We start from the raw sequence: 15,132 nt of genomic DNA, 5'->3' as shown, positions 1-15,132 counted from the left end.
TAATTGCAAATTAACATAAAATACAAGGAGGGAGCAGGGAGCAAGGAGAGAACAAAGAAAAGACCGAGAATAAATGCTTTTGGAAACACTTAGAATTCAAAAGACACCAGCACTTGGAACAGGGAGAAGAAAATATAGCAACAACTATATTTGACTGTTTTGCAAAGTGCTATTTCTCTGTTTCACATCAGTTGACTCGTACAATCTTTGGTTTTCGTCACACATTCTGCCATGTGCTAATAACAGGGTTTCTGCAGGTTTCACAAGTTAAATTTAAGACCTTTTAAGACCGTTATGGATGCAATTTAAGACCTATTTCATATCCATACAGGCAAAAAAAAGTCCCACAGGTCTGAAATAACCTTGTGGTGGTAGCCGACCACCCCGGATTTAAGACAACTTAAGGCCTAAAATTCAGATTATTGGATTTTAGACTTTTTAAGGACCCGCGGAAACCATGTAATTAATGGACAGAAGCACGCCTGGAATCAAAAACTTTTAAGGCTCTAAAAGGCTTAAATTGACGAGGAATCTACACAAGCGAGGGTTCTGGTTATCTTTGATGTGTGTTATACAACATGGCTAATTACCATCTCGACAGGATCCAGCCAAAAGCCTTTTTGCATAATTGTAAGAAGGACATTTCCATCTCCAAGTCAAATCAGCTTATTATGTGCTTATTATCCGTAACATGGTGGGCTTAAAAAGCGACAGATGCAGACAGAGAGAGAAAAAGTGACAGAGAGAGCAAGAGAAAAAATTTTGAGAGATTTAAAAAAAAAAATCTTGGTTTTGACAGGCTTGGTGCTTTGTCAATGTGTGGGAGAAGAGTGAGATTCACATATAGGGAAACAAAAGCAGGCACATAAAGCAAAATTACAAAAACATGGATGGGTTGGCTACAGCACGTTCAGTATGAGGAGAATGCCAGCGGAAAGGAAGACGCCCACATCGTACACCAGGTTCCCTCTCAACGTCTGTCGAAGCTTACATAAGAAAAAAAAAATCATCATTACTGGCATTTTTGAATGACCATGAAGAGAAGAATAGTTCTAGTTCTCGTGGGAAGAGTTTAGTCTTGCTTTCAGACCACAGCCTGACCATTAGGGCTCACACCAACACAACATTTAGCTGACGAATAATTGTTATACAATTAATTATTGATTATTTTTAGTTAATTCTATATCACTATCATAGCATATACCCATGCATGTACAATAATACACATCTTCCTTCGAAGGAAAAACATTTGAGCCGTCAATTTTCCTCAACTCAGCTGACGGCATTCTATTTTCTGCAACATTTGGCTCAAAATTCCCTTGACATTTGGATGAAAACATTTTTTTTAGTCTGGAATCTTGAGGATTTTATTAAACCAGTGCAATCTGCTCAAAGCAATCGTGTAATAGGCTCGGGCGATCGTGCAGAATTCCAATGAATATACAATTTTATCGGGGGCGCGCACGGAGGGGTTTCGTGCGCACATATAATGTACTGGAAAGTGGCAAATGCTGTGTTCCCGTTCAAGAAGTGCAGTATGTATTATTTACAAGTTAAGTATTTACACAAATACATCCAATTTGTATCAATTAAGCCCCAAAGCAACCGAAAGCAACGGGGAGATGTGCCGGACAATATTAAGTCCCCACTGTCGGGACAGTGGGGATGCACTGGGTTTTTTGGAACGGTACGGAACGGGACAGACCCTTAACTCAGTTGTGTTTAAAAATGTTGTTTCATATATGCAGGAAACAAACGACAATAAATAGATGTAAAGTAAATAGACAGGCAGGGGAGCCGGCGCACACCGCTGTCTGGAGGAGAAACCAAAAAAACTCCACTCCAATTCTCTGAGTTAGGCTTTTGTTTTTCATTTTCCATACAAGTAAAAAACTAGGGAAACAAAATTAATCAAAATTGTTCTCTATGAGATTGTATAATATATTGCTTTTTATAATCACAAGAATATAATCTTTTTTTTAAGCGTTAATGGATATCGAGGTAGAGGATTGTCTGGGCAAGATATATTCATGAGGAACACCTCATGAACCTCGGTGCGCCTGCCATGTGCGCACAGCTGCTCCACTGTGCTGCTCCGTTTGCCCAGAGCGGAAAAATGCCTAGAACCGGAGCTGGGGGTCCATGTGCCTTTTCTTTTTTTTTCCAGCACCTGCCCCTCAAAGTCTCTGTGCGGGACTGTAGAGGGGAAGTGAGACCCGATCACCAGTGGTTACTCAACAGCCCTGAGCAGAGAGGGGGAGAGCCTCTGCCCCTATCTAGCTCTCCCTCCCGCTCCTCTCTCTCCCTCTTCCCTCCAGTTTCAGAACACAGTAAACTGCACTTACATCCTTTCAATGCTAAGATTTTTCCTGGCGGATTAAAAAAAAAAAAAGTCTGTCATCAATGTCAACTTCATCTATCGCGATAGATAAATGTAATCGTAAATCTGCCCAAGTCTATCGTATAATTACTGTGACGCCTAACTACTGTTCATATTTAGCTTTTTTTAACCTTTGCTTGACTAATCCATCAAGGGCTTTCTTAACTTTGTGTTTACCCACTCAGAAAGCTAGTTAAGATGTTGCCACAAATCTTCATCAGCAGTAAACTGGGCTCTACCTCAACACCGCTATGATCTCTAAGCCTACCTCACACTTCAAAACCAATTTTTTTAAAATTTTTACAGCCTTTTTACAGTTATGACGATCACCGTTAAATTAAGCTTCTCTCGTGTCTTTCACCTCAGATAAATGAGTCTTAAAATCAAGCCCATTTTTTTCTGTTAAGAGTATCCTAACCCACTAAAATATCATGGTCTGCCTTGACTGTGACAGTAAGCCTTGAAGCAGAGCAAACGGAGGGAAATTACTCTGGATCAAACTCACAGTACACCAGTAACCGTGAGCATTTTATAAATAGAGAAAGGAGCCAACTCACCAAGCATGACCTACTTTGATCTCAGACAGATCATGAAGCACAGATCAAGACCTGTTTCTAGTCACAGCCTCTGCGTTGGACACAGTCAACAGATTGCTTTGCAATTCACGGACAATCCATTACAATGCTTCCAATACACAGGGAAGAAACATAACATGAATGGGTGCTTTCGTAACTGTCAAATTTGTAGGGTACATATTAGATTCAGAAAGCACAATAAACAAGTAAAATCATCCATATTGTCTTGGCTGTGTTATGATATACATTAAACAATCATTCTCCAACCAGCAGCTTGGGGAAAAACCATCAGACCACCAGCCAAACGCTGGTTCATTTAAGCAGTGCCCGTGTTACGATTTTCCTAAATCTGAAAGCTACCCTGATCCTCAGAAGAATCGTTCGCCTTGAGGCAGAGTTACTTTGATGTAGCTTAGCAACAGACTCTTTCAGAAAGAGCAATTTCCAGTCATGTTCATATCTTTTCCCAGTCCCTTATAAATGAACTTGACTCCAAAGGGCACTGTTTGTATGCTTTAAGCTCACTGCAAGAAATTGTTGAACTGGTATGTTTGCAGAACCTCCTAGCTCCAACGAAGGATTCAGGCCGCGGTGGGCTGAAGCAGTGCTCAAGGGCGGATGCAAGGCTCTAACACACAAAGGCAGAGACAAAGATATACATCGCGGATAGCTGCAAACGAATGCTCTGAACTTCCCTGATCCTAGATAATCACAGCAGCTTGCAAAAGAACCTACAGTTGGATTTGAGCGCTCTAAAATCCAAACAGATGCTGCTTCACTCCAGATGCTGCCCTGCGCCTCTTATCGTAACAAAAGTCACATGACCTGGCCTTAGAGGAGTGGGAGGGGATTTATTGGTATATGTGCGTGTGGGATGGGGTGGGTGCATAACAACAACAGAGGCATGGACAGTATGGACCTCCAGTCCTGCAAGCAGAGCCCAGGGCCATCTGGAGCAGAGGAGTGTTCTCAGCCTCATTAAAAGATCAGCGGCGGGCCGAGTCACTGATCTGCGGGGCCCGGAACAGATAAGCTGCTGTGAACGGACCGATCAGCGTTCTCGTCCACGCACACCACTGTCAGCGTCCCCAAAAACACTGCTTAATTGGATCCAGGATCTGAAATATTCAGGTGGCGATCACAGTCACAAGTACCCACAATCGCCATGAATGCATGCATTCTACTCAGTGATTTCCACCAATCAAATCAAACGCCAAAGTACATATATATTTTTAATGTAAATTGAAAATCTAATGTACGGTTGAGGTTGTTTTTTTTAATGTCAATTGATATTAGCGTTGGTGTGTAGGATGGCGTAGACATCCCCGGGTGCACTTCAATCTTTAGTCACTCATCAAACCATAACATATACCTTTGTTATCATAATTTTAGTCCAGGAGGAATCCATAACCAGGCTGAATATTAATACAGGATTTCTACCATGAAGTGCAGATTTGCTTGTGAATACAGACAGCGGTCTAATAGCCGTCCACAGTTTAAGGAGCTTGAGGAGATCCAGCAACGACCCAGGCTGGCAGGTTTCCCAACCCGGAACATCTCATGGAACTGCACGATGCACTGCTGGTAAATACGACAACAAAACAATGTGGTACACGACACTACAACTTCACTCGGCGACCAAGTGTCCCCGGATCAGCCGGCGCAAGCCGACGCCGCCTCGAGCTTCGGCGGGCTCCGACACGGCGACCGGACGCCAAGAAAGCCGCCCGCTTTGCGGTGATCCCGGCGGGTTAGTGCACCTCGACGCCGCGTTTCCCCCCGAAAGTGGCTAGCGGCGGCGCTCAACGGCGGCCAACTTAGCTAGCAGCTGCCCCAGATGTTGCCGGACCAGTGACAGGAATTCGGCGCATCTTAGAAATGTGCAAAAGTCGCTCGCGGAGACACACGCAGTGCTGGGGGGAGAACGCGCGCGCATGTGTATGCATGCGGCCGAGGCACGAGCGGAAGGCTACCTTGTCATGGAGTCAGGCCGTTCTTCTCGCGGCGATAACAACCACAGACGGTCCGTAGCTGCTGCTGCTGCTGCTGCTGCTGCCGCCGCCGCCGCCGCCGCCGCCGCTGCTTGATGGCTGACTGGTATCTGGTGCTGCGTTCAAGTACTGTGGGAGCATGGGAGCCAAGTCGCCAACCCGAAAAATGCCCCTCCCGTCAGCTTTCGAGTGCCAAATAAAATCGGTTAACATTTAGGACAAAGGTGGTCACACACACATATGTGATACACTTGTCTACCATCGTGTTGTATCAATTGATATAGGGTAAAAAAAAAAAAAAAAAAAGGTTTAATTTAATATTTCTCCAATTAGAAAAATGTACCTCTCCCTATCGTTGTGGTATGTGTTGCAAGATACTGGATCTGGCGATGGGTAAATGAAACAGTTTCTCGAAGCCACAAGTCTCAGTGTAATATGGGTTTTTGAACAGGTCCAACAACGTCAACACTTCTAAGTTGTTACGGGAAAGCAAGTCCCCCCCCCCCCCCCAGGTGGCAATTCCCCACATAACTTGAACGCAGCGCGAGTGCTGGGAAACGGGCGTGCATTTTAGAAGCCTTCATTTTAGAAAATATCAAAATATATATATATTTTGCAATGCATGAGTAAAGCGTTTAGGCACTCAAAATAAGCATTCCCATTAAGTTGTGATTTAAACTAAGTGCGCATCACGGAAACTACTGTAGGGTATCTGGCGCCATCCTGTGGGGCAAAGGCGTTTTACAATGATCTCAAACCGGGTTAATCGGACGTCCAGAGGAAAGACTTCCCACTCATCACAAAAACTTGTCTACCCGGGTACTAAGGACTCCAGTACACATTGAGGGCTGCTGTGGTGAAACCAATGCATTCAGGCAAAACCAACTGCCGCAAGAGGGTCCAATTATTCCGCTTTTAGCAGCAGTGCAGGCAGATTTGCAGTGGACAATATATGAACCAGTAAGTTGAACACCCATTATCGGTAAACCATTTGCATGCAAGGTCAGGTCAGAGACGATGATATTGGACAATACCGAAAAATGCAACGAGACAGAAAACTTTGAGCCTGTTTATTTTCATAAAAAAATGAAAGCAGAAATCTGCACAGCATGTTAAATTCACAAAGAAAAGACAAAAAATAACCCAATGAACTGATGGAATCCAATGTCAAAACAAACAAATTAAAAAGTAAACTGTACAATGCAAAATCTTGTGTTGGACAGTTGAGCGGTTATCGCCTCTTCTGGAAAATGTTTCCTCTTCCCATTCCGCCACGGCCCCGGCCCCTTGCAGCCACTGTGCAGGAAGAACACACAAATACCATATATCAATTTAGACAGTCATTGCTTAAAATCAAAGTTAAAAAAATAAAATAAAAATACTAAATTCCCCCCAAGATCTTAAATAATCAAGACAACCGGCAGAACTTGAGCTATGTGATACCTTTCCAGCAATCGGGTTGGCAATGTTTTAGTTTGGATCATTTAAATTAACTGACCAAGGTATAAAAAGTATCCATACTCAAGAATCTGATATAATACCATGACCATGCATCTCAGTTCCTTCTTGAAGCCGAGAATGTTTTTGCCATGTCACAACCCAAATGTACTTATTAATTTAGCTTTTTGAGTCAAGCAAATAAGTGTTACCGATGAGGATAGCATGACAAAAACTACACTAAAAAGGGAATTTACAGAAACACCATCCAAGAGTAAAACACACTACAATCACACCAACAACGAAGGTTAGTATGGGAAACACACCTTGAGCTTTGAGGATGGCCGCCTTTCCCCTTCCCGCTCCCGAACCCTGGTTCTTATTCTTCATGCTCTTTAACATCGGAGCATTTTTTAGCATATCCGGTAGGATGAGAAAGCGGATCTTGCTGCCACGAATATAGACCTGCTCTAGCTGCGCTACTCTGCCGTCACGGTAGGTGACGGTGATGTTTGACATCTGTGGGAGGAAAACAATATCACAGCAGATGTCAATGAAATGGCACCGGTAGGCATTTTATTTTGTTATTTATTATGCATCGTTTCACCAAGTTACAATTATTTCAACTTGCAAAAATGCTGCTATGTCACTGCAAGTTCTTCACAGGGTTAAAATATCGACATTTTTCAGACACCATAAAAATAAATACAGATTGAAAAACGGATTACTGGAAATGTGTATTCAGGTCAGGCAACAGCCAAGACAATAAAAACAAAATTCTGTTTGCGCGCACACACTATATATAGTGCATTTAGGAATTTGGTGCTTACATTTATTTGTGGGGATTTTTTATCAATCAATTGCAACATTCAATATATACAACAATATATATAACAATATATATATGACTGAGTCACACATGGATGGCTTTGCATTATGTTTTGTAGCACATACACATGTGTCTTTAGTGTCAGTAAAAGGTGCAAAAGTAGTGGTATAGTCGCATAGTGTGAGTCCGTCCACTCCAGGTTTCACTCCCAACTCCCTTCCCCTGTGTAGATTTATGCAGTGTGGTATTTTTTCAAATTGTTCTCCCTCTCTCTCTCCCTCCCTCACACATAGATTTCCACTTCAGAATTCCTTGCACAGGAAGCCTACCTGGCAGTTCATGTTGTCCTCGGCCTCGATCAGCTTGCCCCGGTACACCTCTCCAGTGTTGGTCTCACAGGTCACGATGTGACCCTCCGCCTCATGCAGAACCTTAATGGGCACGCCGATGGACATCTTTGCGCTTCTGTTCAAACCGAAAACGCCACGAGAGTTATATTTATTAATTGCATTCAACAACGAGCCTCTTACTCTTCGCGTAGGAGCCTTAGATGCGACAAAATGTGATGCATTTCCCCACCTCTGAACGGCAGCGGGAGGCACACTCCATTTTGTAAACATATGTACACAATAAAAAGTGTATTAGCTAGTTAGCTTATCTTATATAGCCAATGATTACACTAACTATACCGTTACATTTTATTGTCCATAAGCTTATAAGGAAATGTTTTACAAAGCCATATATCCCGTCACACCGCGAAACGAAGTCGATACTAAACACACTTCGATATATTTTAAATGATTTGAACACATTTCAAACATTAGCGGAACGGAGCCATCTTGGCCTGCGTACGAATGGCTTGTAACTGAGCTTTTAATACCCTGAGCGCGTATATAGAACCACCTCCCGGTCGTTACCCCTTCGATATGCTGCAGAGTTTCACCTTTCGTTGGCCTTTCCCGTGGGGTTTTCCTCCCTTTTCTTTGTCGTTCGCTGCCGCCGCGGGTCCGCTGCAACGTGCACTCGTCGGTTTCGCGTTCGGGTTTCGGAGCTTTTCCGCCTTCCCACAATGCCACGCGCTTTTACACACTTCCGGAGAGCCGGAGCGTTGCATTGTGGGGCTGGTCGTTTTGTGCGGCACGATTACGAGATCGCTATGACTCCCCCCAGGGGCCATGGCAAGAATTGCAGGGTGTCCGCGGCAAAAACATTGGTATGTCTATATCTATTATTTTAATATTTGTAATATATATATATATAAATATATATATATTTATATTTTAAAAACAAAATAGATATATATTTGAATACATACATATATTTTTAAAATATATATATTTACATTCATATATTTTAAATACAAAATAACACATTTCTCATGATATATATATATGTATATATATATATACTGTATATATAGAAACACCTCAGGGTTTTGCCATTTTTTTTTCATAGTTTCAAAAGTGTTATTGTATCTTCCAGTCCCCTAAACCTGTAACTGGTTGAAAATGTTGTCCCTGGCATATTGCAATTCTGTCACCCTGGTGTACACTTTTTATATAATAATAATAATAATAATAATAATAATAATAATAATAAGAAGAAGAAGAAGAAGAAGAAGAAGAAGAAGAAGAAGAAGAAGAAGAAGAAGAATATTGTTTCCATTGTTGTCATATGTTGCATTTGCCTCTTTCGTCCCTTTGTAATAGTTTGGCATTTCACGAAAAATGAAGGATGTTCATTTACAAGAGCTTGTTTTCTAATTGTTTTATAACTCCATTTAATATGGCATTATTCCAGTATAATAAATAACACACGCACTCTTCTTTACTCTTTATTTGAGTATGTCAGTCATAAATGTACATTCATGTTTTGGGGTGTGTTTTTCTTTTATTTAAGGATAGAAATGATTGTCGTTTATTCGAAAACCAGATTTTCACCTCATATACAGTATATAGAGAAGACATTACATATGCTCTGTGCACGTGGTTGCTCCACAGCCCGCAGAGCAAAACAAGGTTTAAACCAGGTCGGTCACCACAAAAGGAAACACCGTAGAAAAAAACCCACATTTTTTTCATAAAAGCCACATCCCCCGAATTATTGTAAACATGTGTATATGTATGTGACAAATGACCTCTTGAACTAGAACTTGAACTTGAACATAGTTGTGAGGCCTCCTCCACTAATAACCACATATTTGTTGAATACATTGATATTCCATATAGTGTGTGAGCACTACAGCATATTAAGGGTTGACAATAGGGGAGGGTGGTTTGACACGGGCCTTTCCCCCAGCGGTGGTGCTCTTTAATGAGGAGAGTGAAAGCATAATGGCGTAATAAAAGACATCATCAAATGCACCTTGATTTCATGTCCATTGCATTAGACTCGTCGGCTCGCGTCAGCAACCGGGCTGCTCTGTAAACATCACTTTGGCAGCAGGGTGTGATGAGAGGAGGTACTATATGGCTTATCAGAGCGCCCTTTTTTGTGTGCCTGCGAGGATTCGCGGCTCGCCAGAAGTGCCGGGGTGTGTGTGTGTGTGTGTGTTTTGCATGATGTGTACAGTATGTCTGCTTTCAGGCGCGTGGGGAGATTTGGAATGATACGTCTCTTTGTTTTGGCTGGTTGGCAACCACACCCATTTGATAGCAGTGTTGCTGGTCACATTGTCATCGAGACGGCAATAGTTACTGTTGCCCTGGAATTATCGAATCAGTGACCGAACCGGCGCCCTTCTCCTTTCTGCAGCGGTAGTTTTCAGACAAATGACTTTTTGAACAGAATTTAAACTTAATAGGCTGCGGCGGGGAATATACGCCACAAATGTAATTAAACTGGCTTTCAATACAGATGTAAACAAACAGGACCAATCTTACAGCGGTCAGTGGGATACGTTTAAATAATTTGGATCATTAAATCTTGCTCCATATCTCATAGCGCTGGGCTTGCGGGAAAATGTCAAAGAGCACAAAATGAGACATTTGAAACAAGCTCCTCTGCTAAGAGGGGTCGAATTACACCTTGTTTTGTTTCACAATTACCTTCATTCACCGTCAAAGTAACAAAGACGTAAAACAAGAACATACTGCATGGATGAGAAAAGTTAGAATGACACACAGGCCTCCTCCGTGAGGGGATTTCCATGGATGACATGAATGTTTACGTTCAAAGTTTGGACATTTAAAGCGAACCTGCGGAACCTTTATACCATAATGAAACGATACAGGCAGAGCACTGCCTTTTCGCTGCAAACGTCGCCTGCACGTCCAGGTTTTGTGCTTGTCGTTGAGTCAGTTTTATTTCAATTTCTATGTTCCAAATTCAATATGCAACATTAAGTCCATCATCCGTGATTCCCACTCGCGTAGTCCGTGAGTCCATGAGAATTAAAACTGAAATGGAGTTCGCCATTTGATCATGAGATGCCTGTTAATAAGATATTGCGGTGATCTAAGCGGTTTGATCTGAATAAACAGCATACAAACATGGAAGTTTTGTCCGGAATGAACAACGCCATTGTTCGTCCTACCTCTAATATCTATACGTTGAAATATAAACAGTGTATTTGTAAAGGCTATACTCAGGTTCCTGACTAGAAGTCCATTTTGGTAAATACAATCCTTGGTCATGAAACTCGCGCGAGCCCTGAGTGAGCCGGGCCGGAGTGCGAGGGACAGAGAGGTCCGACGTTCACGAAATAAATGCCGCTCCCTGTCTCTTTCACCTCCAGAACCCCCGCCGGTCCCCCGAGATACGACTCTTCTATATCATCCCCGGCATATCCAATGACGCAGGGGCTTTGTGAGCCAGGTAACAGGGTGCTTTCCACAACACAGCGTCCATTGGTTATGTAGCCGATGGGCGTGGGGTCCAACCTCGCCTTCCAGCGGACGGAGACCTCGGAAGGGGCTTTAGGGGGACTGTGCTCGGGGCTCGGGTCCAGGGCGTAGCTGTTCTCCACCGTCTCGCACGTCAGAGCTTCCACCACGCTGACTTGGGTCCGTATGGTGCTGCTGCCCCCGACGCTCCTGCCGCCCCGGCCCCCGACCCCGATCTCACGCCTGCCCCTCTGCCCCAGGATGTGCTGATGCAGGATCCTCCGAAACGTCAGTCGGAATTCCCGAAGGCGGTAGGCGTAGATGAAGGGGTTGACGACGGAGTTTGCATGCGAGAGTATGATTGCAATATTCATCACCCAGATGTGCGGGCGCCCACAGTCCTGACAAAGCAGGTTGAAGCAGTTGATGACGTGCAGGGGCAACCAGCACAGGGCGAAGAGCCCCACGATGATGGCCAGCGACTTGGCCGCGTGCACCTCCTTTTGCAACGTGGAGCGAGACGAGCCGGCGGGCGGCGCGCCCGCTCCATGAGCGGGCGTGTGGGCGTGCACGTGCGCGACCTTGAGCATCATGAGTCGAAGCTGCCGGCGCGCGGCCATGAAGATGCTGATATAGATGGCCAGCATGGCCACGAGCGGCGCCAGGACGCAGCCAAAGAAGTTGAAGTAGACCATGTAGTCCAGCGACACCACCCCTTCAAAGAGGCACTCGGTCATGCCGTCAGGACAGCTGCTGTTGGCTGTGACGTTGAAACCTTGAAAACAGAGACAAACATTTGGCCATATCAATTGTCATTTTAACCCTAGAATATAGCTAGATCTGCCTGTAGATAGATAGATAGATAGATAGATAGATAGATAGATAGATAGATAGATAGATAGATAGATAGATAGATAGTGAGATAGATAGTGAGATAGAAAGTGAGATAGATAGATAGATAGACAGACAGACAGACAGACAGACAGACAGACAGACAGACAGACAGACAGACAGACAGACAGATAGATAGATAGATAGATAGATAGATAGATACACACACACACACATACCCACGCACATACACACACACATGCACATGCACAGACACATGCACGCACACACGCACATGCAAACATAGATATATTTTTAGAATTTGAAACAAAACTCCCACCTGTGTTCCAGCCCAACATTGGCGTCAGGCCGATGCCCACAGAGAGAATCCAACACACGGCGATGATGCCCTTGGCCCTCTGGCTGGTCACCAGGCTGTTGTATCTGAGTGGTCAGAACAGATCGCACGATAATTAATTAGCTTTTCATGTAAGGCAGATATTTTGAGACGGACACAAAAAAAAGGCAGAACGGATGAAACATGTTTCTTGTGTTTCCTGGCCTACACTCCACGTGACCAAGGTTCCATCTGGGCAAGGCCGGTGTCGAGGCCATTAAGCCTATTGCAGCTCTGAGTGAACGATTAGGCTTTTGGCATGAGGGGTATGGCACCACTGAATGCACAAACACACACACACACACACACACACACACACACACACACACACACACACACACACACACACACACACACACACACACACACACACACGTGCGCGCGCACACACACACATGCGAACACGCACACACGCATGCAACACACACACACACACACACACACACACACACACACACACACACACACACACACACACACACACACACACACACACACACACACACACACACACACACACACACACACACACATTGAACCAGCCTAACTATCACCTGCTGTGGCTTACCAGAAAAAAATACACACTCATGACAGAAGTAAAGAATGTAGTTGTGACTGTGTGCTCCAACAATGGCTTTGGTCAGCAGCACGTGGCTGACACATGTGCAGACACTATTTCAACATATGCTTTCGGAGGGTAACATTACTGAAGAGCCTTTATACATGTGTAAGTCACCAACTGTTGCATACTATTCGTGGAAACAGTGGGAACCATTTCATGGACTTCAATCAACAAGTCTTTGGTATATAATGCTCTCTCAAAGAAATCTGTAAAATGTCAAAATATCAAACGACGAAGTGAACAGGTTTTCTGTGGCCGGGGTGATTGAGACAAACTTAACGCCAGCTAATGGCATTGCACGCCAAGTTAACCCCAATAAGATGGTCACTCTATTGGTTTAGACAATTACATGCAGAAATACCTTTCTAAATTCAGAACACGGGCCCACAAAAAAAACGCTTGAATGATATAGATATGGTTTTATTGTACATGATTATTATTATTACATGTCCTTGTTATCATATATTAAGTGATATTTGTTAATGGTGTTGGCACAATGATATTTGGTTTCCCATGTTCCCGTGTTGTGTAAAGTCTGCGGTCTATGTCATCTGACTAAGTATTTTGTGGTTATCGCCCATGGGGAAGTGGATTTGTTATAAATATTTTGTGGATACTGTGTGTACATATGTGTCTTTTAATGAACATACACGTTGTCACACATTCCAAACTGTACACAGTATGTAATACCTAAAGGGGATATACCTTAATATAAGCAAGGTTATGTGTGTTAATGAGAAATATCTGTGTTATGTCTATTGCACTGTATAATATATACAGTATGTCCACTTACTTAAGTGTGTGCATTTGTGTGTGTATGTGTTCAGTGTCGTATCCGCTCTGTTGTCTCCACACGGGTGTTGATTTACAGGGGTGATAACGATCAAAGTCCCCATCGGGTTTAAACCTTCCGACAGCACACCCACAATAACCAAATAATGCCCTGCGGAGACATCTATCTGCGCCCGCCCCCGCGGTCGGATAGATTACCTCTAACTGAATAACGCCCCGCCGTAATTCAATGTGTCTTGTGCCCGCGATGGATATCCCTCAGATCTATCGATCCGCTCACACGCCTCGGCGGTGGGAGGTGTGTGCGAGGCGAGACCCAGCCACACCGAGAAACAGACGGGGAGGCGTTTAACTATACGACGACGTTCAAATAGCCGAAATACCGGATTATTTCCGGCCCCATATCCCAATATATCTGCCAGCCATGGGTCAAGTTTTACAAAAGACGAGAGCTCGACATTCCAGTTCATAAAAGCTGAGAGTAACCTACTGCCAGAAAATAGGATACGTTTTTATCACATAGTCTACCTGATAAATTGTACTGAACTAATTCATTCACTTCAATGTGGTTGTAATAAAAACCCAACTCCCGCTCTCTGACCTGAGTGGACTCTTGATGGCGATGTAACGGTCCATGGCGATGGCCAGCAGGCTAAAGATGGAGCTCTGGGTCAGCACCAGGACGAAGCAGGCGATGAACAGGCAGCCGTGGAAGTGAGCGCAGAAACCGGTGCTGAGGAACAGACGGGTACTACGGTTTACTTGGGCAAAACAAAGCAGGTTTCCACATCGGCGGTCGTCATTCCACACGCCGAGCCTAAAACCGGCCGAGATGGGCAGACTCCCATTCAAACGAGGGGATCTACTGAGAACTGAAGTCACGCCGCTGAGACGTAAAAAAGGGAGGGGGACGAACAACGCGACTCGTACCTTATTGTGATGGCGAAGGGGATGGCCAGCAACCCCACCGCAATGTCCGCCACCGCCAGCGACACCACAAAGAAGTTGGTGATGCTCTGCAGGTTGGAGTTGAGGCAGACGGCCCAGCAGACCAGGACGTTCCCGATCACCGACAGGCAGGCGATGACCAGCTCCAGGCCGATGTAGACCAGCTGCTCATCCATCGGCGCGGTTGTTCCGTCGTCCTTTTCTCCCCACACCCCCCCCATCGCCTCGCACTCTCAGCACGTGCGCTTTCGCCTGCTCTGGTTTGCCTTTTCCGGCGAGAGCGTCTGACCACCCGGCGGCGAGCCGTGACCGCGGCTTGAGGGTCGCGGCATCGTCAATGCCCCTGCCCCCCGCGCTTCACTCGGGAGCGCTCGCCATCGCCCTCGCCACCTCGCTTCCGCCACCTCCCATTTTCTCGCACCTGCACGTCTCCCAGTGTCTTTCTGCGACTGGGTTTGTTAATGCTGCAGGTGTCTGGTCATCCGCCAGCTGTTTCCCTGAAGAGT

At 44.6% G+C, this 15,132-nt stretch overlaps 2 protein-coding genes across 3 annotated transcripts; both read right to left on the bottom strand.

The window, feature by feature from the left end:
• Positions 1-6,002: 6,002 nt before the first annotated feature.
• Positions 6,003-8,275, bottom strand: snrpd3l (small nuclear ribonucleoprotein D3 polypeptide, like). Of its 2 annotated transcripts, none has more exons than XM_080018450.1 (4): positions 8,156-8,275; positions 7,542-7,677; positions 6,710-6,902; positions 6,003-6,242 (listed from the first exon to the last, which is right to left on the bottom strand). In XM_080018450.1, the coding sequence occupies exons 2-4, from the start codon at positions 7,665-7,667 to the stop codon at positions 6,178-6,180; spliced, it is 384 nt and encodes a 127-aa protein (XP_079874576.1). In that variant the 5' UTR covers positions 7,668-7,677; positions 8,156-8,275; the 3' UTR covers positions 6,003-6,177. The 2 variants fall into 2 exon arrangements, with proteins under 2 accessions (XP_079874576.1, XP_079874577.1); XM_080018451.1 differs by having other exon boundaries at positions 8,130-8,248.
• Positions 8,276-10,843: 2,568 nt separating this feature from the next.
• Positions 10,844-14,847, bottom strand: adora2ab (adenosine A2a receptor b; the record flags this gene model as incomplete). Its single annotated transcript, XM_080017681.1, has 4 exons — positions 10,844-11,811; positions 12,208-12,311; positions 14,280-14,411; positions 14,609-14,847. 4 exons carry the CDS (start codon positions 14,845-14,847, stop codon positions 10,844-10,846), a joined length of 1,443 nt encoding a protein of 480 aa, XP_079873807.1.
• Between the last annotated feature and the right edge of the window lie 285 nt (positions 14,848-15,132).

This window comes from Zeus faber, assembly GCF_960531495.2.
Source record: "Zeus faber genome assembly, chromosome: 17".
NCBI lineage: Eukaryota > Metazoa > Chordata > Actinopteri > Zeiformes > Zeidae > Zeus > Zeus faber.
Note: the sequence above shows the minus strand (reverse complement) of the source record. Positions and strands in the feature narration are given on the sequence as shown.